General features: G+C 41.5%; 1 protein-coding gene across 1 annotated transcript in view; it reads left to right on the forward strand.

Moving 5' to 3' along the window:
* Positions 1 to 2,493: 2,493 nt before the first annotated feature.
* LOC311198117 (tyrosine 3-monooxygenase-like) overlaps positions 2,494 to 23,998 on the forward strand; it is a gene marked incomplete at both ends in the record, with an annotated part of 31,499 nt that continues 9,994 nt past the window's right edge. The window contains 9 exons of the mRNA XM_084272014.1: positions 2,494 to 2,520; positions 2,966 to 3,157; positions 4,056 to 4,230; positions 7,394 to 7,482; positions 11,047 to 11,114; positions 12,218 to 12,268; positions 16,633 to 16,778; positions 21,889 to 22,024; positions 22,678 to 22,747. Coding sequence (XP_084128140.1) covers positions 2,494 to 2,520; positions 2,966 to 3,157; positions 4,056 to 4,230; positions 7,394 to 7,482; positions 11,047 to 11,114; positions 12,218 to 12,268; positions 16,633 to 16,778; positions 21,889 to 22,024; positions 22,678 to 22,747 — 954 coding nt within the window. The remainder of the gene's footprint in view (positions 2,521 to 2,965; positions 3,158 to 4,055; positions 4,231 to 7,393; positions 7,483 to 11,046; positions 11,115 to 12,217; positions 12,269 to 16,632; positions 16,779 to 21,888; positions 22,025 to 22,677; positions 22,748 to 23,998) is intronic.

A 23,998-nucleotide genomic window follows, 5' to 3' on the forward strand; every position in this document is an offset into this window, starting at 1 on the left:
TGCCTATGGATATGGTTTAGTAGAGGACAGGAACGGTTGGAATTAATGATCTCAAAGGTTTTTTCAAACCGAGGGATTCTTTGTGATTCTGTGAGAAAAAGCTAAATGCTCATTATTTTAAAAGCTGAGGAAATGTACTGAATGTAAATTGACATGCATGTCTGCATATGTGCTTTAAATAGTATAAATAAGTTGATTTTTAAATAGTACTTCTTAGTGTGTAACTTCTTATTTCCATGCTAAAGAAAATTTAAGCTGTACAACAACCTGCTTGGTTATCTGGCCAGTGTACCTCCTCTTTGTAAGGTAACCATGCATGTTGATCAGAATCAAATACTTAGGTAGGGAGGAATGACCATTTGAGGTGGGTTCCGACTGAGAAAATGCTGTCTTGCACTGGTTGAGTATTGTTCATCCAGACAAGATCCTGAAACTGATAAAAAACCCCAATCTTGATGTGTGTAAGTACCTAGAAGTGTACAGCAAAACCTTGATTGCTCTACCTTTGCATACTCTGACTCATGCTACTCTGACTAACACATTCCAAGCTACTTTTTAAAGTAATCTTCCTTTCTTCTATCCTTTTTTTTTTTTTTAATGTGCTGATCTCCAGCTCTGTTTGAAGCGACCAAAGAAGCCCTTTAGTGAGGCCTCTTCCTTTGCAGTGACCTTGGCCAAGGTCAGCAATGGCGATGGAGGGGGAAATTGTCAGCACAGGTTACATGGAGAGATAGTCTCCTCTGAGTGTCTATATGCATAGATATGACAGCAGCCTTGGAGTAGGGACACGTTATTACTCAAAGGAGGCAGAAATTATAGAAAGGGATTAAGGACCTCACACAAATGCATTATTTTAAAGCCTATCTCTTTGCTGCTTCAAACCATTCTGGGAGTTGACAAAGATGACTGTTTTCATGTTCAAATGTAAACATTTAAACTAACAAAAATAAACAGAAATATTAATGCCACACCCATCTCAAATAAGTAGCACTGTGCTCATACAGGGTGGAGATATTCACAATGGGAACAGATCAAAAATGAGCAGTTTGTTTGTGGTGATCTGACATGGCCTTTTAGAGCACACACCCCAGGGGCTCCATACAAGAGGGTGAGGCAACTCTTGGGGTGGGAGATCCCCACCTTCTGCAGGGAGAGGCTGCCTGTCTTCACTGAAAAGGCTGACACACCGTGCTCTAGCCCTTGCATATTCTGTTAAATCATAGAATCTAACCGAAGACCTCTCCTGTGCTCCTAGAAGTCCCCAGAAGTGCTGAAAGCTGCTTCAACTATGACATTCTTTGATGAATCCAGTCTGGCTTTATGGAGAAACCTCAATTCATACACATAGCCATTATTAGTGCTGAAAAAACACATAGATATGAGATATTAATACTAGAGCATAAATACAGCCGTAGGAGCCTGATGTTCTTGCTTTGTGACCAATGCCTTAAACATGCATCTTGAGCCCTAGGGCTTTCACCTACATGTCCACATAGCACTGGAGTAGAAGGCCTTGTGCCATTTGTGTTTGTGCCATGTCTGTGGCCTGGATTTGGTGGTTCGTGCTCCCACCCTTCACAGAAAAGGCCCAGTTTGGACTCAGATAGTCACACTCAGTTCAAGTTGTTCGGTGCCCAGACTTGCCACCACTGCTGGTGGAACATGGGAGTGGGAAGAGCCCTTTTCCCTCTTAAAACCCACTTCTCCCTCCACCCCGTTCAATTTGCAGCTACAATTCAGCCACATCCGAAGTGGCCTCTTGACACCCGACCTCCCCCTGGGACATGAACCGGGTCAGGTGCGGGAGTCCCGGGCCAACCGGCGGAGCAAAGGGTGCTGCAGCCCGAGCCGGGCCGGGTTCAGCACCGCGGACAGCGGCCCGCCCTGCCCTGCCCGCGGGCGGCGCCGGGCCCCGGCTGGGCAAGGCTGCGGGGGCACCTCTTTCCGGACTGGCACTTACCACAGGCTGCCTGAGGTCTGGATGGGTCGATGTTCTTCAGGATGCTAAGACCTGACTCCAGGGCATGGTGTGCCAAAATTCACCTTGGGTTTTCTGGCTCATCCAGGCAATAGATGGGGAAATTGAGACCTTCCCAGTGCTCTGTCTTGGGCCAAGGGGGAACACGATGCTGTCATGGTCTCTGGAGAACAACATTTTGTTGCAGTGTGTTTATCCTCCTTGGCCAGGGAGGAGGCAAGTGCAGTACACCACCGTGGAGTGTGTCAGCAAGGATTAGCTAAGGGCACATCAGAAATTACTCCATTTGCAAACAGAAGTCAGAGAGGTGGTCTTTTCTGTGCACCTACAAGATGACTTTCACAGGGTTTTCAGCCCACTGTAACCTGATGTATGAAGATATGGGTGCTTACAGCCAGACACATGTTTGTGGTTATCAGATGATGCTGTGCCGTGGCAGAAACGGTCTGTGCAGAGGAGATACCATTTGGATTGGGCTAGGTTTTGGGGCAAGAGGCCCTTTGGTTCCCTAGGGTATGGTCAGTGCAGAGGCTGCCAGTGAGGTAAGAGACAGTGTGGAAGGAAGGGCAATCTCAGACACTGTGAAGGCAGTCCAGACTGGGAGATGTAAATGGGACTCAGACTAATTGCCTCTCCACAAAGGAGCCAAGGTTGTACCATTTGTTGCAGACACCTTCAAACAGAGCAGGAGGGTCACACTTTGAAGTTACCCAGAGGAGGAGGGTTGTGTTGGGCACTTGCGCATATCCTACGCAGGCGGTTTCCCTTGATGTGTCTAGCATGGCCAACATAAATGTCCCTACACCTAACACAGAAGCAACCAGCTTCCTTTTCTGCTGTCCGGCAGCTCTGATCTCACTGCCCACATATACACACTTCAGTCCCACCACATCCCCTGGCCATTTCTCTAGGAGAAGCACTCACATCCCCAGCCAGTTTTCACTCAATATCTGGCAATTGTAATCAACTCCCCGTCTCTGTATGAAGACTGACTTATTGGGGATCTCAGGCCAAAAGGAAGAGGCCAGCAAGAAGAAGGACATGTGTGGCAAAGAGTCATTGAACAGGCAAGGCAGCCTGGACTCCAACAGAGAGGAGAGCAGAACCACTCTCTTCCTGACCCTCACTCTTGGCAATGTGAGGAAGACTGAGCTCTCTAAGGCAGCCAAAGTCTTTGAGGTACAGACCTCCCCATTCCCTTTCTCCACTGAGCCCTCTCTTCTGTTCCTATGTCCTTTATCTCTCCCACTTTGCATCTTGCCCTTTCTCATGCTTCACCTGCTCCCTGCCTTATGCCTTTACTTGCCTTCCCTCTTTCTCATTGTCCTTTTTGCTACGGCTGCTCAGAGAGGTTGGCTGGCCTCTCCAGGTGAAGAAGGAAAATGTGAAGGAGGAAGCACCTGGTAAGTCATTCAGAAGAATCATCATTTTATACAAGGGATTTTTAGGCAGATACCAATGTATTATTTCTTCCTAGCAGTTGTGGTGGCCAGTCACTACTAAACAATGGGCCAGCATTTCAGATTATGGGGATGTTAGAAGCCAATGATTTTTCTCTGCATATTTGGCAGAAGATACAAAGAATACAAGAGATGTAAAATACACAAGCATTATATATCCTGGGCACTTGAAGTATCCCTACCAGGTGCTCAATCTCATCTGTGAAAATGAATAACTCAAAAGAAAAGTATTATATTTGTTACTTATTTTTAATTATTTGCAATTATTTAACAATTATGTTATTATACATCAATAGATATGCTTTCATTATGCCAAGGTTTTAAGAATTACTCAGCCACTCATCTGTTATTTCTACATAGATGAAATGCTACAATCAACAGTATCTCTTCTTTCATCTCCATCTATCTCTTCTTAACTCTACAGTGTTTAATCTTTAGCTCTGCCCACGATGTAGCTCCTTCTAAACTGGGCATAATTAAGCTTCATTGCTTAACACACACTTCCTTTTAAGACCCCTTTTAGTCACCCTTTAAAGACATTGTAGAAGTGGATTGAGACTTACCTGGATTTTCAGTCTTGGGAGAATCTGCATCAGGTGAACATCTGGTTCTTGCAGATATTTGAAACTCAGATCCATCACTTTGAAACCAGACAAGCCAAGAAGCCCAGGAACTCTGCTGATGATCTTGACGTTTTTGTTGAATGTGAAGCTCACAGTGCTGATGTTAGTATTCTTATCACCTCCTTAAAGAGAGTAGCAGAGGATGTAAAAACTAGCAGAGAAGACAAAGGTAAGAAACATATCTGTTACTGATGCTTTGTTTCTATTTGGAGTAACTTTTTAGCATTAGATTCACAATAGTAATTTAATTAGTCAGGAAAGCAGGTGAGAATGCATTCATTTTTTCTTCACTGCATGACTGTTTTCCCTGAATTGGGACCATTCCTATCTATGTGGAAAGGGAGACATTTCATCAAAGCCATTATAACTGAGGTGAGAAAACTGTTCCAGCACAAAGGGAGGTGGTAAGGATAGACCAGCAAATCAAAAAGCTGAGAAACTGGAAACTCCTCAATGACAGGAAGATTGTGGGCTGAGACCCGTACAGAGAACTGAATGCTCCAAAGCAAACATAGTCACTTGATGGGAAAGAAATGATATAACAATGGGTCTGAATGTCTCATTTGCTTGTAGAATAGTGTGTAGGTTTTGTTAAAAGAAGGTAGATGGCAGGTAGATCGCTCCTTCACTGAAAAGAGCTAAGGAAAGAGGGTCAGCAGAAAGCTTGCTGAGTAGGCTGGAAGAACCAGGGATGGAATTTTCATAGCGAACAGAAACACTGCCAAATCTGGAGTAACAGAACATCAGACATTTTCCTAGGCACTTGAAAAGCTTGTTTGGAGGTTGTGCAGCTTCAAAGTTTGCACTTTAGGACCAGTGTTTCAATTGAAAAAGTGCTGCAAGTGGCTACACCGCTGCCTATGCTGTATTTGAGTCACCACCCCTATCAGTCATTGGGATGGAAAGTGAGTTTGCCAGAGGTAGACTGCTACTTTCCCCACTAACAGGCAGTTAGGGCATTGGTGAATACAACAAGTTGTTAAGAGACATTTAATACAAACCTGAGGATGCCAGAGGTGCCCCTGGTAGATCAGAAAACTGAAGGTCCAGCTCTAAGGTTGAGTTCTTTGAATAAAGAATTGCCATGAGGTTTCCCATGCTTGAAAAGATCAGTCAGAAATCCCCAGGGCCCTTTAAGCTAATCCAGCCCTGTTTTGACATCTTTGGGTGTTGCTTGTGATTTGGCTTCAGGCTAGTGATGACAGGCAGTCCATGCCAAGCTGTTCTCCAGGACTGTGGGGATCTCAAAAGGGTATCACTGTCATCAAGGAAACTGGAGAGCCACAGAGGGTTTTGGAGATGGGGAAGTATTTCTTTAGGATTTCCTCTGAATTGAGAGGTTTGTGCTCAGAAGCAGCAGTTAGTTTCAGGTACGCTGGGACTTGGATCTACAATAAAAACAAGGGACTGTTAAAAGAGAGTGTGCTTATGCAGAGGAATATTAGGGACATAATTTTCTTCAAATTTTCCTTTTTCCTGTGGTTTAGAACAGTAATCATACACCTAATCAGGCTTATTTTGGATGTAATGATGCTAGATGCCCTTAGGTGTGGGCACCAGCATGAATGAGGAATTTGGAGGTTTTGGCCTTAAAGTTCTTTGTGGGTTTTGTCCTACTGAGGTGAATTTGGTGGTGCTGAAGTGTCAGAGGACTTTCAACTCAGCCATCTCCTAAGTCTAACATGGGCTAGTGGCCCATTTTACTGAATCTTACTGAGAGCGGCAATGCATTTTACTGAAAGAGGCTAGCTGCATCTCCACTTTCTGGTGAGATTTGCAGAAGCCTGTGAGCACATATTGGTAACTAGGAGATACCTAATTTGTATAAAAGTGCTTATTGGTCAGCAGCTATTTTACTAGGCAGATGTAAATACATTCTCACTACCACCATCACCTGAAGCTCCAGCTCCTGTTTGTAGGGGTTTTTTTTGTTGGTTTCTTTTTTTTCCTGCATGGACATTTTATTCTATTTTTGGAGTTTAAAAAATGAAAGGTAAGGCAGTTTGCTGAGGGTCAGTGATGAGACAGTGCCCTGCCTACAGTGGCTTTAAACCAAATTAATTTGGTCCTCAGCTGAGAAAAGCAGTGGTTGTCTCTGCTTCCATGAAGCAGGAACAGATACACTCAAACTGGCATCTGTCAGCACTATTCCTGTTGTATTGGCTACATCCATTTATGTGGCCAGGCCAAGGGTTCTGCCATGGCCCTTCCTCCCCTCTCCTGTCTGCCCTCCCCCAGGACTCACTAAGAGATAGGCAAGATGTATGTGGGGATACACACTGGAGTACTTATGATCAAATACAAGTTTTGAAGAGATACGGCCACAGACAGCAAACATCCTTGCATGCAGAACCATTGGTACAGCTGAAGACAAAGGCTCAGCAAATAAATTCTGGGGTGATGAAAGCCATCTTTCAGACTAGGATTTCTTCCATCTTATTGCAGAATTGGCCATAATTGAAGGAAGTGGAATTTCCCAACATCAGTGTCTACTTGTAGCCATGTAGGTTTGTGAACTGTCTGTGCCTGGATATAATACAATAGGGTTAAAGCAGAATTTGCCATTCAGTACAGAGATACCCTGTGTCTTGTTGGGTATGAGATTAAGGTGACCCCAAATGGATCTTTTCTGAACTGTGACACCCTATGTCTGATCGCAATATCAGCCTGAATTCAGAAAGCAGTATCAAATCTGGGGTTTCTTTTAAACATTTTTGAAATTCGTTGGTTATAAATGATGTCACTAAATTAAAATGACCACATTTACTCACCAGAAAAGATCCCTACTTGAGCAGAAGAAAACTGGAAATTCAGCTAATGCTAGAATAATTTTGCTGAAAGAAAATAAAAATGAGTCAGAAGGGAAAAAAAATGAAGTCAAGATCCTTCTTGGCCTGTTTTTCTAGAAATGTCATGTTTTCCCTTTAAAATGTTGTTTTCACTTTTAGAGGTATGAAGATTTAAGACTACATTTTAGACATGATAAAAATATTTTCTTAAATCAAAAATAAAATGGAAATAAATTTGTTGTACTGTGTCAAACACAACTTTTTATTTGGCCTAAAAGGAAATGATTTTGCTTTTAAAAATTGACTCTACTACTTAAAACTGAGAGATTATTCTTGCAAATTAGTTTCAGATCATTTTTCATTCAGTCTGCCACTTTGGTCGGCAAATGAATTCTACTACTGCCATATGGTGACACGTAGATATGAATAGTCTTCGATATTGATGAAAAGAAAGCTTGTAATCTTCTGCCTAACATTTATTCTCAGTGTCTTTTAAAAATTAATTGATCTTATTTCATTTAGCTCTTGCTGTTTTCTCTCCAGTTCCCTGGTTCCCCAGAAAAATAAAAGATCTGGACAAATGTCACCATCTGATCACAAATTATGATCCCAGTTTGGACCATGCTCACCCTGTAAGTCTGATGCCACTGTTACTTAATTAAAAAAAAATATTCTCTGCAGTGAAACGTAGTAAGGAAAACTTCAGGAGTGAAGAAATGCTCACGAAAGGACAGAAAAAATGAAGGCTGATCTTCAGTGGAATTAAATATTATAGAGCAAATAAATAATGAGAAAAGCTTATGGCTCCTGATTCATCAAGATACATATCATTAACATCAGACACATGCTGAAGTAGTTTCTATTCAACACATTCTTTAGCATGATTTTACATTTCATTGTTTAGTTTAAAAAACACTCTTGTTTATTATTTCTCCCTGATATATTTGAAGTTTGTCCACATTTTTTCATTGTTTAGTTGCTCACATCTCCTGCCAGTGATGGGATGGGGAAGAGTCAGACAGAAACAGTGAAACTTGGGGGTTGGGATAAGGACAGTTTACTGTGACAGCAAAGGGAGAGGGAAATAACAACAGTACTTAGAATATATAGAATGGATGATAGACAACGCAATTTGCCCACCCAACCCAATGCCCAACCTGTCCCCAAGCAGCGGTTCCTCCTCCCCAGCCAGCCCCACTTACATACTGAACATGATGTCATATGGTACGGGATATCCCTTTGGCCAGTTTGTGTCACCAGTCCTGGCTGTGTGATCCCCTAGATTCCTGTGAAAATTAACTCTATTCCAGCCAAAAAATAGGACAACTTGTACTAGCTGGCCCATGAAACAGTCAAGTTCCCCAGGTTTTCTGCTTTTTGCATTTTCTGTGTTTTGACCTTTCAGATATTCCATACTGTACTTGGAACCTTGCATGTGCCAGGAATATCATTCAAATGCAGGTGTACAGAGGATAGTAATAAGTACAAATGGCAAAGAGCTAGTGGCTAATAGATACCAGATCCTCAGATCCCTCAGAAGGGAGTGCTACTATTCCTAAGCTTGCAAAAACTGTCTAGACAGAAAATTTGAGAAATGCATGGCGGTACTGATTAATGGGTGCAATACCTGAACTGAGATTTAAATGTGACTGGAGAAGCTCAAAAGATCTAGTGATTTCATTTGAGGTACCTGCTCTGGTGGGGGCATTGGACTTGATGATCTCTGGAGATCCCTTCCAACCCCTAAAAATTCTGTGAAATTCTGTGAAATAATCCTAATTTACATTTGACTTTTCACAAGATCTTTGGAGCCAGGATTTTGGCATTATTTATAGATACTAATCTGCAATATTCATAGCAGCTTTGTGTGTATAGTTTTATCCTTGCCATAATCAGAAACTATGAGAAGGAAGAGGAAAAATGTGTTGCAGAGTTCTGCTCTAGTGATCATAATAGTAAAGCAAAGTACTGGGAACAACAAACACTTGCTTGTCTTCCAAGTTTTCCATCTTAGGTACACATGAGATATGAGTTAAGTACAGACAAATAAGGGACTCCAAAGCTCCAAAGGGCTATTTGCTCATTGACCAGGTAGGTCACAGAATTGTTGTGAAGTGTTCTGCCAAACAGCACATAGAAGAAATGCATGAAAAGCAAAAAAAAAAAAAAAAAAAAAAAAAAAAAAAAAAAAAAGCAGAGTTTACACTGAAAAATACAAGGAAGATTTAAATGGATGGCACCAGAATCTACAATATTTTGTCATTCTCTTTTCTAAATGGTCTGAATTCTGTTTAGACCCTTTTATTAACTTACACTATGTTAATGCTTTTAGCTATGCACAGTTCTGTGTAGTACAAAAAACCTTTCCATGTCTATCTCCTATTTGTGAGATTCATTTATCAAACTATAGTGCTCTAGGAGAGATTTGTATCCTTAACCAGGACATCTTCCGTTCTTCCTCACATGTTTCTGATAGAAACAACTCAAGTAATTGTCTTTTTCCTGAGCTAGCTCTGTCTCTATTTCACATGAGAAAAATTAATGCACACTGGGAATTCTTTGAATTGGACTAAGTTCCTCTCCTACTTTTCCAAATAAGAGGTATGAACACTGAAGATGAGAGAAAGCACCAATCATGCAGAGGTACCGAAGTACTGAGTGGGGATAAATCAGAATGCAGTGCAATGCAGAATTACCTAAACTAGCTTAAAACAAATTAGTTTAGGCACTGAAAATCATTTGTCTGTGGCAGGACAGAGCACGACATGGGCTCATTCGCTGTCCTCCTAAGCATGGACCAAAACCAGACAGGTTGGAGGAACATACCACTTGTGTTGACTCAGCTGGTATTTTGCATATACATTTACTACCAAATATGCAATTCGTGCTATCTCAGCAGCTTCACATTGTTCTTCACTGTCTCTTTAATGGCCAAAAAGCAAACCTACGACACTATGACATCAGTCTCTGGGGCACCCTGACCCTGGCTGGAGCAGTCTCCCAGGGAAGGTCCTGCTGCTTAGAGGGTGGGTACGGAGCCCTGGGAACATCAGGGACAAAACTAAGAGGTCACAGCATCAGTGCTAGTCTGGCCACGTGGCTTTTCTACATGTTTTGCACAGACTCATTACAGCTACTGACAAGCAAGGGTGGCATCTGAATAAACATATTATCCATTACACATGACAAAAATAAACATGCTCTTGGGATCCAGTTCTTTCCTCAGATTCAGGCACACAATGCTCATTAACTGCAATATTACTGGTATTATTGCTACACTGAAAATGATGTGAATAAACCTAAGGGAGAAATTTGGCTTCTAGTATGCAAAGTGGTTCCAGTAAATTTTGAATATTTTAGAATAATAAATATTTGCACAGTGATGCTGATCAACGCTGCTTTATGAGTTATATTAGTAACACTGTGCCAGATTTCAGATTTTATTCCTGTTATGAATGATGTAAAATTCGAAGTAATTTGATTCCACTTCTCTATTAATATTTAATAGCTGGAAAAGACTGCTTGAAGATCAACTTCTAGTAAACACTGAGGGGGCAAAAATAAAACTCTGGTATTTAATAAGTAAGCCCCTTTAAACAGATAGAACTGAATCTGTCATGTTAATATGGTAATAAATGGTCAAGGGCAAGTTAAGATGAAAGCCTGTACTTTCTAGATATTGAATGGTGGCTCTAACGATTTCTAGCTGGTGAGGACCCCTTCTTCGCCCAAAGTGCAGGGTACTGTGCAGTTGTAGTTTACTTTCTCTGGCTTGGTACTATCCTGTTCATCACAGCCATATATTGCAACCTTCATGCAGGAAACAAATGATTCAGATTCAGCTCTTCCCCAGCGGAAATGGCACATGATTTCAATTTCCTTTATAACGTGACTTGCATTGAAATTCGACTCTAAGTGTAATGGTTTGTGGCGTGGTGCTTATCAACAACTCCAAAACCTGCCCACCAAGCCTTGCTGCTTTCCTTTCTGGTCACAGGCCCTAAATATTCATCAAAACGTCATGGGTGTAACTGATTGCAAACTTCGTTTTGCTGTTCATAAGGTTCACAATTCATCACCTTGGAGGAAAAACCTTTCTGAGGTCTAGGTTTTCTAGATGCTTCTGTTACCAAATCTATTTATGTCCACAAATCTCTCTTAATGTAAACTTTTTTCCGAATTATTTCCTCACTCAGGGATATGCTGACCTGGATTATAAGAAAAGGAGGGCATTCTTTGCTGACCTCGCCTTTAATTACAGAGCGTAAGTACAAGGTTGGTGAGGAGGTACTTCAGCGATCCACAAATTGCTTTCAGAAATCTTCACGTATAAGAAATACCAGAGACTTACTCTTTCCATCCATCTGGAATAGACTTTTCCTACAACACAGCAAAGATATCTTAAGATAAAAATCTTAGAATTGCAGTCACATCACCTTCAGTGCCGTATTTTGTCTTAGCAAAGGAGGTTTCTCAACATGACCCTTTCATTTCAACTTTGCTGTTCCTTTTAGCACTAGCTCCTGAGCTGAGGCTAGTCTTTTTTGAGGAATGATAAGGAGAAATGTTTAGGAACATAGTTTTGACAAAGAAAAGGAATTTACTATTTTTTTAATTTGCTTGATAAAACATTCCTAGCCATGACATTAGTTACATATGCACCTAAAAAAACCTCTCAGGTCTCTTGCAGGTGATTGAAAATGATTCTGCTTTTTTTGTGTAAAACTTCACTAGAATCATCCTGCTGTCTGTCAGAGTCGGTCAGATGTATAGGTAAACTGATTGTGGATTATGAGCTTCATGGTGTTCAAGAAATCATGAAACCTCCCATGGTTTTAGTACAGTTTTCTCATCACCTCCATGTATCACAGCTAGCACAGCACAAAAGCATAGAGTGAACTGACTCAGTGCCACCAAAGAAGCAACAGTGAGGAAGAGAAGACTGCCCATCAGAGAAGTTAGTGATAACCACGCAGTGTATGCCTGGGCAGCTCTCTGCTGATGAGGACTCTGTGATGGTACTGTTCTGATCACATTCTCCAGGGATGGACCCTCCAGGCACACACTATATTTTGCTTGCTAGCTTACATTCAGTGGAGGTAAGGGTAAGTCTGAAGACCTCTTTTTTCCTTCTGTAAAGCAGAACACTCTCTTTCTTACCATATCCCTTTGTTTCCCCCCACACTGGAACAGAGGAGGAAAATGCACACATTAGAGCCTACCAAGGCAAAGCATTTGTTTATGTATTATCTTGCTGTTTCTATCTTCATTACAGCAAATATTCATGGTGCATGCTGAGAAACTAATACTTGGAAACTGAACTTGAAGCCTGCTTTTGACACATGCATTATTTCCTCTTCATTTCAGAGGAGACCCTCTGCCTTGCATTGAGTACACAGCGCAGGAGACTTCAACTTGGTGAGTTTACACCTTGTACTCTGACTCCTGGGCCATTCCACTGCAGTGTCAGGAAAGACTGGCAGCATGAGACAACTATATCATTTTAAAACCGTATTTATCCAGCTCAAATTGTACTTCTTGGTTGAGTGTCACCTTTCAGTTGTTTGCTTTGCAGAAAGCAAAGGGCAGGTCTTGAATATTCACTTTCTAAAAAAATCCACATTTCCCTGACCATCTCCCTGCTTGAAAATCCCATCAGGATATCTGAATCCAGACCATACCCTGAGCCCACAGTATAACTTCTAAGTGACCTGTAACTAACCATAGCTATGGTGGTGTCAGAAATATTACCTTTCCAAGTCTGTTACCAGAAGAAAATGCCAAACCACAGGATGGAAGTTCCCTCATAGGATGTTGCTAATCCAATGTTCATAGGACAGACCAGCCTTGCTTGTTCTCCTGCAAGTATTCATTGCTGTTGACATGAATAGGTATCATTCTCTCAAACTGAAGGTAAATGAAATTTTGGAGTGCTCTTCCAAGATACATTATTTACATCGCAAAATTCCTTTGATGTCATATGAAATGATAGCAATTTACTTTTACACGGGTGCAGCATTTATTCACTGAGGCTTTGTTTCTATTGAAGATTTGCCACTCAAAAAAACCCCCAAACCAACAAAAAATCCAAACAAACAAACAAACAAACTAAATTTAATTCCATTCAAAGTATGTTTGTAGACTAGGTAAGCATGACAGATTTGAAAGAAAGCAGAGTTCTTATTTCATATACCTGTCTTTCCACTTTTTCCCACTATAACAAATCTCATTAAGCAGCAATAATTACACATATGTATGAGAATACCAACATAAATATATCCATATGTCCCAGTGAAAAGCAGAGCCCTAGTATTGTGTAAGGTGCCATGTATGCACATAATAAGAGGGAGTCATTAATCAGAAAAGTTTACAATTTAAATGGAAAGACAATGTAAAGGTGAGAAAGAGGAAGAATGATGACTATATTGTATAACTGTGGAACTGAAAAAGCTCGAGCTTAAGTGATTTGACCAAAATTATACACAATATTTATGTCAATGCCAGGAATTAAATCCATACACTAGGCATCTAATGCCAGAATCTCAACCACAGGGCCTGCTGTGATTATTTTATTTTAAATAAAATCTAATGCGCCATAGAAAGCTTGAGGGTGTTGACCAGAGTCACATAGAAGGCTTGCATCAAACTTATCCAGGCAGTCACATTTTTATTAAGCTCAAATAGGTTTTTATAGCATCTTTCAATTGTCAAAGATTGATGGTCGATGTCATGCTCGTGATTTCTACCACCAGCCAACAATCTTGGCATGGGGTGGTGTGTGGGAATGTCATATTTAAGAAAATTTAATTTTGTGTTCTTTCCTGTTTTTTTCCCTTTTGTTGCCAATCTCCGTCATTCCAGCCCTTCTCCACCTAGAATTAGTCCCACTGTGGTAACAGAAAAGACCTTTAAAGGAGTATCTGCCCATTTCCCCAAACAGCCAGCCCCAGCAACCCAGGTTGTCTTGTTATGTAAAGCTGTTTCCAAAATTAGACTTCCCAATCGTTATCACAGCCCCCCTGGGGCTGTGCCCTGAGGTCAGCAGCATTACAGCACAACTTAATTGAGCACAGTGCAATTGAATGGGAAATTTATAGCACAGAAAAAATTCCCTTGGTGTTCACTCTGAAGAGCTGTTGGATACCTTCGGTTTGTAGCAACATGGTTATAAAAATGAAAATTAATCAAGTGAAGAAATATGACTTTCAGGGTACTGATGATCTGAGTGTCTGTTTTCAAGCAGGCTTCTTGGAAGGCCGGGAAACTAAGTGGTCATAAAAGGTGTCCTATGAGTAAAATCTATGGAACAAAAAGGGAGAATATAGGATAAAATTATGGGGATGCACCTGTCATACCTTAATAATAAAGCTGAATAGTGCCACTTTTTTCTAAACGTTTAAGGACATAAACTCCTTGCCTCTAAAGTCATTCACATGGCTGGCTCCAATCTTTGTTACGAGGGCTTTTTCCAGAGTATTTCATAGACTGCACTTTCAGCAGTTTCTCTTTCCATCTCTGCACTGAAGTACCATCAAGTAGCAGCTTAGTGGTTCTTTGAGTGATAGCACCTCCGTGCTGTGAGGTGTTACACTACATTAGGGCAAGCTAAACTGTTGTCTGGAAATACCTGCTACTCTGACTTTGGAGTGAACTAAGATAATAGCCTTAAAGGTACTTAGAGAGGAGGGACACTGAGCTTTGGACAATTCATCACCAGCCTCTGAGACTGCCTCTGTTTCTGTGGTTGTTGATGTTTGGCTGCACAGTAGAACGACGCTTTGGTAAAAGAGACCATATATGCAGAAGTGTAAACAAGCCTGCCCTCTCTAGACTCTGGTCTGGGGATGAACTATGTACTGGTTCAGATCCTATGCAATCCCTCTGAAGTCAGTAGTATTCTCTGGAGATAGAACCAGGGCAACATCTGAACTCTAGTCCTCATTTTTTCCTAATTCTTCCATGGAAATGGCCCAGTCTCCTGCGGCTTTTGCAATAGTGACAGCAGCCACTGTTTCTCTCTGCTATTTTAATTCTTTTTTCCTCCTAAGGTTTTCCTCCTCCCCCCTTCATTCTGGTTCTTTACTCCCACACTGTGTAAGACATTCGTACAAGTGAAAAAAGCCATTACCAGGGACTGGCTATCACCTCCATAGCAACAATAGCATCACAAAAAAAAATACAATACAAAAACAACAAAAGGTCATTTTCCGTAGCCAGCATTTCCAAGAATGATCTCAATTTTCATAAAACAACGTTTATAAAATTGTTAACACCCTAGGGCCATGTCTGAACAAAAATAACCATTTCTATAAGGTTTTTTGCCATCCTATTACTACTTGTTTATTTTATAACAGCTAAATATATTCCAAACCACAGCTCTAAATCCAAGCACCACCAAATTTGGGGGAAGCTTGAATCCTGTGCCCAAATCTGGTTATATATGCTTTTCTTCAGCTGGTCTCTTTTTGTATAATAGGCTAAATGCTTCAAGAAGTTGGCATGTCTTTCAAATACACAGCCCATGCCAGGCATTTTGAACTGCAAAAGTATGAACCTCTTTGCTGGTCCAGATGTTACTCCTCAGTATCAGAAAATGTGCTTTTTTAGGTTTTAGGATGAGGTTTGTAAGACGTCAAATATAGACCAGGCTTCAGCAAGGAGATGGAGGGGCCAGCTTTTCAAGTTTCACCCTCACATAGAATACGTGGGAAGGAATGTTCCAACCTTAAACTGTGCAATACAGAGAGGGACACCACCTCAGCTTTCTCGCTGGGATTTCTTTGGAACCTCCAGATCCTTATACCTAAAAAAAAAACCCCAACCATCTGAAGCAGGACTAGAGCCCTGCTACATTAAAAGAAGGTGTAGGAAGGAATAAAACAGATTTTATGAACAGCATCTACCTTCAGAGAAGGGGAAGAGCATCTTTGCTCGTAGGCTTGCCAAGCTGGTTGAAGAAGTCTTTAAACTGAAGTTTCTGTGAGAGGGGGATCTCAATCCATCTCATTCCTACTAGTTCACTGCCAGTGCCAGCAGTAGATACCCAGAAATGGCAGAAAGATCATGGGGTCAGCAGGAGACCACCTGTCCCACACGACATCCTTGTCTTTAAATTGGAGATGTATGCATTTGACAGATGGACCACTCAGTGGATAAGGAAGTGGTTGGATGGTCACACTCAAAGACTTGTGGTGAACAGCTTGATGTCCAAGTGGAGGCATTTCAGTGCCATTTAGCATCAGCAACATGGACAGTAGGATCCTCAGCAAGTTTGCTGACAAGACCAAGCTGTGTGCTGCGGTTGACACACTGTAGGGAAGGGATGCCATCCAGAGACCTTGACAGGCTTGAGAGGTGGGCCTGGGACAACTTCATTAAGTTCAACAAGGCCAAGTGCAAAGTCCCACACATGGGTTGAGCAATCCCAAACATAAATGTAGGCTGGGCAGAGAATGGATTGAGAGCAGCTCTGAGGAGGACTTGGGGGTGTTGATAGATGAGAAGCTCAACATGAGCCAGCAATGCACTCTTGTAGCCCAGAAAGCCAGTGGTATCCTGGGATGCATCAAAACCAGCATGACCAGTTGAGGTGATTCTGGCCCTCTACTCATGAGACCCCACCTGGAGTACTGCATCAAGCTCAGTCATCCCCAGTACAAGAAAGACATGGAGATGACCAGAGGGCTATGCTGGGGGTTCATGCCTCTCTGTGGATCTGTAGATAGGGCAGAGAAGTACTGCTTTATTGAGATGGGTCATGCTATATGGCTTATGTTTTTCAGGGGAGAAGTCTACAGGAAGCTGAGCAGCCTTTTCCCTACTCATGCCTGTACACAGTACCTGGATGCTTTCCACCAGCTGGAGAAATACTGTGGCTACCGAGAGGATAACATACCCCAACTTCAGGATGTCTCCAGATTTTTAAAAGGCCAGTCATTATGAACCATGGTTTCCTGGATATGTATGTATACCACAAACACATACAAACCATCTTGTAGGACCCAAGCTGATGAGCAGAACTGATTAGCTGTAGAGTTCCATAGTGGCAAGATGAGCTGTGGCACAGGACATTGATACCAGGCATATCTAGGAAGGAAGCTATTAGCAAGTTTGTGTTTGCTCTGTGACTGGCTGCAATTGGTGTAGCAGTAACCAGCTAATTCCAGTGACAGCAGCAGTACAGCCATGGCAGAATGCTGGTCAGCATGACTTTCACACACAGGTTTTCTATGGTTTTGGCTGTATTTTATGCTTCTGTAGCTATTCTGCTAGTAAGACCCAAACACAAGTACAGCTACTGTTATCAAGAATGACTGAGGAAAGGTGTTTTTTAAAACTTCTTTGTTCCTTCTCAGTGATAAGGAGATGTCCCATTTCACTATGCTGGGACAAATAAAAAAGTATGGCTTAACTTTAATTAAATTGATTTTGAATGCAGTATTCAGGAAATCAGTTACCTGCTCCATGTATCAGTAGGTGATGCTAAGCAAATTTGAATCAGCTTTGTGTTGCTAAGAGTTTTCTAAGACATTGCCATTTTTAGGGAAGATAAAGTTGTTCAATGACAAGTTTGTTATCAGACCTTTAGTGGAAGCGAACAGAGGGCTGGCATATGGAAAACATCTCTTGAGTATACCAGCACCATCACAACCAACTGTAGGATTTTGTGTACTCATTACCTACTTTCTCATGTATTTGCCATTTTATTCAACTTCTCTCCTACAGTAACTGAACTTACAAATATTGTTTCTCAGGAAATAGCCAATATCATCTTATCTCACTTACACAGTAGCTGACAGCAGGGAGCTCCAGAAAACACGTGTTGCTAATTTGATTAGCACAGGTATTCATATTTCTTAAGTGAATCAGGCAGTTTCAAAATAGGAGGATTTAGAATAACAGAAGAATACCCTGTCATAATATTATTTGTAATGTTCATATTGGTTGGCAGGATTTGATTGCCTGGAGTATGGGCTTGATTACTTCTTTTGAGGACTCTGGTTCAAATTTTTTTCTATGCCATACAAATTGGCCTAAGCACAAAAAAAGAAGTAGTAGTAAAAATGGTCATTCTGAAAACTTTATGAATAAAACTTGGGGAGAAGTGTACTGTGAGTATCAACTCATCTACTTCTAAACACAGAGTGTCTAGTATAAGCTAATCATCCAGACTCTTCTGAGTGGGAATGAGAATTGGGAAATTTAGAGGCATTTTACTCCATCCTGGAATGAGCATCTAAGGAAAATGGAAAGAATGGCTCTCAGAGCACTGGTCCTACACTTGTTAAGTTGTAGTGAAAACATAGATGTCTAATTTAGCCTAGAGACTTTGTAAAAGATTAATCTTTTTAAAAGATTAATCACAAATGGAACGAAGTTGATTTATAAGAACCATGTTTACAGCTAGACACGATTAAGAGTAAAGTGTTTTAGTCCAATTATATATGGCTTTGAACCGATACTGTCATTATCTTAAAGATTCCCTCCAATAATGAAATTTCTCTATGCAGAATACATTCTAGGATAGCATAAAGATTGACATTGGAAGGTCCCTTTGTAACAAGTCAGAAACACCTGCAAGGTCTGTAAAATCTATGTTAAAGACATCCTCATGCCAAGCAGCCACTGGGTGAGTGGTATGATTTATAAGGAGTTCTGATTTATTAATAATTTTTACTACCAGAGTCAGCGAGACCAGAAATTTTGCTCATTACAGCTCACTGACCAACTGTGTGCTTAGGCTTCTTCCTGTGTTACAGGCATGCAGTGCTCAGCCAACCAATCAAACTATGGGCTGTGATGTGTCTCCCAAAATTCCTTGGCATACAGTGGATGTGTTTCAGCTACTACAACCTATGTGGAGATGCATAGTGCAGTTCCTCCTGCCACTGGTTAGCTGTGAGTGAGCCCTGAACTGTCTCACTCCCCCAGTTAGGGCATAAATCCCAGCATGTATCTTTGCCAAACGCTGCCTCTAAGGAATTGATCATTCTTTATCATACATGATCATGAGCCTTTCTATAATTGTAGGGATGCAGGGAGAGAGACAGAGAAAGAGGGAGAGGAATATCTTTGAGAGAAAATGATCATGCTATAACCGGCTCACACATCCAGAAACACTTCCATCTTTTATTTACTCAGCTGTATCTGTGAACTCAACCAAGAAATTCCTTTTGCCATTAATATAAGTTGAACGACAAGATCTGCCTAGTGATACTGGGCCTGCTAGCGAGGCTGGTTTGAACAGAAATGAATTTCACATCGTAAGTATTTAATAATTTCTTAAAGGGAATTAAAATGTCTCACCATGTAATCATTTAACATGGCAAGTGTTTTTCTAAAGGGTTAACTACATGAACCTAGGCACATCTTTCTAGGAAAGATGTTTGGATTTAGGCATTCATTGTCCTCCACAGCTGGAAGAAATTACAGACAGGGAACTCAAGCAAGCTCATACTTTAACGCATGGGTCTGTCTGTAGACATGATTTTTTTAGGCCAAGAATTAAGCCTTACAGATCACTTTAAGTGAACTGCACAAGCCTTTCTATTCAACTCATTTTGATTTCAGAGATCTTGGGGCAGCAGGTCCAATCAGCCACACCCCCAATTCTCCACTGATTGCTGGTTTTATTGCATGGCAATGAAATAGAAGTTTAGTTTTTGCAGATATTACCTTCAGCAGATAACTTTTTCCTATGGCTTTTCAAGGCAACTGGCCAAGTCTGCTCCATCAGCAGACTGTCTGATTCACTGGCCTATATTTAAAGGGCATCTCAGGGAACATAAGCTGTAATTTTCATTTTCCCTCCTGCTCCTCCAACATGGATGCTAAAGCAATATAAATTTTCCTAGACTCTTTCATAGTCCTTCCAAAACTGAGTTGCTTAGGGCTTGCTGCTTTCCTGATACATTTTTCAGCTGGTGCAGTTTTTGCTTCACTTCGGCTCAGAATTTAGCCCAAAGATGATCAGATTCGGAGCCTTTCATGTCCCTCTGGATTGGCATAGTATGGCCCAAATAGCAAGGGAGTACGCTTCTTGTGCGAGCTCCTGGCCAGTGCCTAAGAACACATAGCTGACAGTCTGTCTATTCCCCCTAAGACCCTGCTTCCTTAGTTGGGGAGGCAGGAGAATAGTAAACTGCTTTACAACCACTTCTGATTTCCTGGTTTACTCCGATGCCTTTGCTCAGCATTGGAGCAAAGACAAAGATGTAGACATAATCTCCATAGTTTGGTGGTGGTTTTTTTTTTTTTGGGAGGGGGGTTGTTGCTGTTGTTCAACTTCAAGGCAGTTCTGTACCAATTACAGCTGAATTCGGTGGAGCGACAGAAGATAACCACAGCAAATGCTAAACACCTAGTTCCTCACATTGTCAGGCAGAAGCATGCCTTGCATTATACTCTTTTTCAGCCCTGTATAGCTTCATACGTTTTGTCACTTCTAATTCTTCAAATGAAGCATATTTTTTTCCTTTTCTTGTCCTTTTTTCTTTCTTTCTTTCTTTTTTTTCTTTTTTTTTTCTTTTTATTGAGAAAAGTGCTAATAGCCAGACAGAACAAGACACGAAATGCTGGAAGAAACATTAAAAACCCAAACAAAACAAATCTCATTAAATGACTTGGTTTCTGGGTGGGATTTTTTTGTTTGTTTACATAAAATAAATTAAGTTCCAGGCTTCATGACACAATAGAATATGGATAGAGAAAGGAGAATAAAGCCATTTCTGATTTTTTAAAAAATGTAGTTTTATGCTTTAAAGAAGATGAAATGTCATTTATGAGAGCTGAGAATGCAACACAGATTTTGAATATAGGACTTCAAAAAGATTATCATTGGCTTTCTTTTAAAGCAGTGATTTTCAAATTTCTTCACTTTGCAGACCACCAACACATTTCCCATGGAAATGTAGATCTTGGTTCTGATGACCATAGGACTGGTTATTTTGTTAGCTGTCTCCCACAGACCTTTCACAGTAATGCCGGGTGTACTGAGGTAACACTGATAGCACAACCTGAAATCATGGTACAAAGGTACTTCTGTCCTGTTCTATGGACACATGCAAAGCAAAACATGTACTATCATGTCGTTGGGAGGCTGTGTAGTTATGCCTGGATAAACACAGTGGTGGAAAAAAAATAGAGCAAAATAAGTGGCAGCACTGGTGGAAATTCTGATGTTAAATGGTTAAGGGCCAAAATCCATCCGCCTTATCTCTGTCGAGGGCCTGTTTGCCCTTTCTCCTGTGTATTCCCATTCTAATGAAGTCAAGGCAGAAAGATAAAACTGATAGTAAGCTTTGACAGTGCAGGGCTAGTTTATACATGTAGAACATGCACCAGCAAAGGGCAATGATGTTGAATAGTACACTCCAATTCTACTTCTGGGGTATGTCAAACTAGGCCCACCGAGGAACAGGAGAATAGCCCAGGCTGGAGCATACCCATGGTCCACCTAATTCTGTCTTCAAAAGTGCAAGTTGCCAGGGGTTTCAGTGCAGCAAGTAAGAAAGTTTGCAAGGGGGGACTAAATAGTAACCTAGCATTAGGGAAGAGCCAGGTGCTCTTGGACAAATGTAGGAGCAGGGTATGTTCCTTATCTAACTCATGCTTTTCTTTTACACGTGATATACAGGAAATGAGAGAGATAATCCAAGAATTAATAGGTTAGCCAGGACTGAAAATGCAGGATCATATGTGATGTCAGACACATCACTGACATGTGGGACAGAGTAGATAAATGTGTAAGTGTGCAAAAAACATAAATCAGGGTAGACAATACTCCCACACCTCATACCATTGCTGTGTGAATACGTGTGTGATGCAATGATGCAGTAACTGGACCCATAGCAGTACAGGGGCACACTGATAATGGTAAACCAGGATGTTTCTGATATGCGTAGGTGGAAGGGAGCTACTGAAACAGAGCTCTATGTCAAGCTCTCTAACAAAGGCTCTCTGAAACTGCTTATCTGAAGTAAGTGTGCCATGTAGTTAACCCTAGAAATGTCTAAATTCATTCTCACTTCACTTTGCAGAGAGAACAGGTTTCCAGCTGAGACCAGCTGCAGGACTGCTGTCTGCTCGTGACTTCCTTGCCAGCCTGGCATTTCGTGTTTTCCAGAGCACACAGTATATCAGGCATTTCTCTTCTCCCATGCATTCCCCAGAACCGTAAGTTTGATGCTCTGGCAGAGTCCCATCCTTCTGAATGTCTTGGGGATGATTTTCTTAGGAACTGCTCTGGACTTCTATCCAGTAGTCAACAGCATGAAACAGTTTGAGAAACTGGTAGCTGGAGAATTAGAAGGGGAAGTCATGCATGAGAGGGTGTGGGTCTCTCTCTTGCAAAGCTGTCTGGGGAAGGAAAAGACTGGAGAATATCTGGTTTAATCTTTTCATCCTGCCTTCAGTTACCATCTGCTGGGGTTTGATTCCCTGCTGTGAAACTCTCCCAGTAAGTGTTGGCCAGACATCAGCAATTACATTTCATGAGAAATTACAAGTTCACACAGAGGCTTTTGTTGTATGCTGGGACAAAACATGGGCCTTTCAAAGATGTTGTGACATAGGAGACCAATGCCTGTGCCATCCCAAGTGAGACAATAGCCAAGGTGGTGGGGGGCAGCTGGCTCCCCATGGCAGAAGAAAGTACTCAGTGATACTCCCAGGGCAGGTATGGAGGCAGCTACTGCAGAACAGCCCTCGAACAGCCCTCACACTAGCTCCCTTTTGGGGAGAGTGTATCACCTTACATCTTTCATGGGAAGTTCACGTGGGCCAGAAAAAGAAACTTTTATTAAGCATGAAGGTCACTTATTTTCCAGAGACTGCTGCCATGAGTTGCTGGGCCATGTTCCCATGCTAGCTGACAAGGAGTTTGCCCAGTTCTCACAGGTAAGAAGCTTGTTCTGCTGGTTGTTGAACCAACTGTTCAGCTATATAGCCAGACATGCCTCAAGGACATGCAGTCACCGTGCTTGAATGCTATTGATTGTGCCTGAGTCAACCTTCAGGGGTGGTGGGCTAGCAGTGCCTGGGGAGACATTTACTCCAAGGGAGTGGTAGCACTGTCCCTGTGGACACCGTGTAAAAGGAAGGGCAGACATTACTTGTGGGACTTCACTGTGGGAGGGCTGTGTCAGTCTGCAGAAGGATGCCAGTGGAGCCTCTGTTTGAGTTGGACTGATTGTGCTGTTCCCCTGGCTTCCTGTCCTACACCACATGAACCTAACCAGCAACAGCCGTTGAACCCCCAGGCTGGTTCTGTCTCTGGGTGTACATTTTTATCTCACATGATACTTTAATTGTGTCCATCACCATGTCATTCATTCGAGTTGTTTTTCCTTTTACAACTCACCAGATTCTCACAGTATTGCTCACACTGGTGAGGAGGTTCCAGAAAGCAAACAGGGCTGCTTTGTACAATAAAGGGCTATTTATTATGAGCAGTCACTGTCAGACCAAAGTGAACTCAGTGACCTCCTATAATTAAAGGCATCAGAACTATGAATGTGCCTCAAAACCGTAGCAGAGGGAAGAAGATAACGCATATTTGAGGTTTATCAATCACTGGCTGGTGTGGAAACAGGCAGTAAGAGTAGAGGGGTTACATGATGTGAGTCCCTGTCAGAATATCTTAAAAAGAAATACAGTTCCTCTTATACATTGTGGTTTCCAGTTGTATCAGCTTGGATACATGCTAGGTTCTATTTTGGCCATCAATATTGGTTATTATCTGATTCAGATGAGTAATACTTACAGTATCCTACTGGTCTCTAATTAGTTATGGAAGAAACTTCTTTAGTTAAGTTCAATATCAGAACTGAAGACACATGAGAAATAGAACATTATAGCAATTTCAAAACTTTCAGCTTTCCTCTTTTCCCATCTATAACACAGACTATACAACATAGGACCAGATTAAATGGATTTTGATTTTCTGTTACCCCTAAAGTATTTTCAGAGTTGAAATTCACCCCATAAATTTTTTTGTTCCACTCAACAAGAGATGATGGATGGTAAAAACGTCCTAATTTTGTTTGTTTGCTGCATGATATGGCTGCCGGGATAGCCAAGATGAGACAACTACAGACTCTCATGGTGCGAATAACAATTAACAGGGAGCAGAGATGCCTCCCTGCACAG

Source organism: Gallinula chloropus (assembly GCF_964237585.1).
Source record: "Gallinula chloropus genome assembly, chromosome: 1".
Classification (NCBI taxonomy): Eukaryota; Metazoa; Chordata; class Aves; order Gruiformes; family Rallidae; genus Gallinula; species Gallinula chloropus.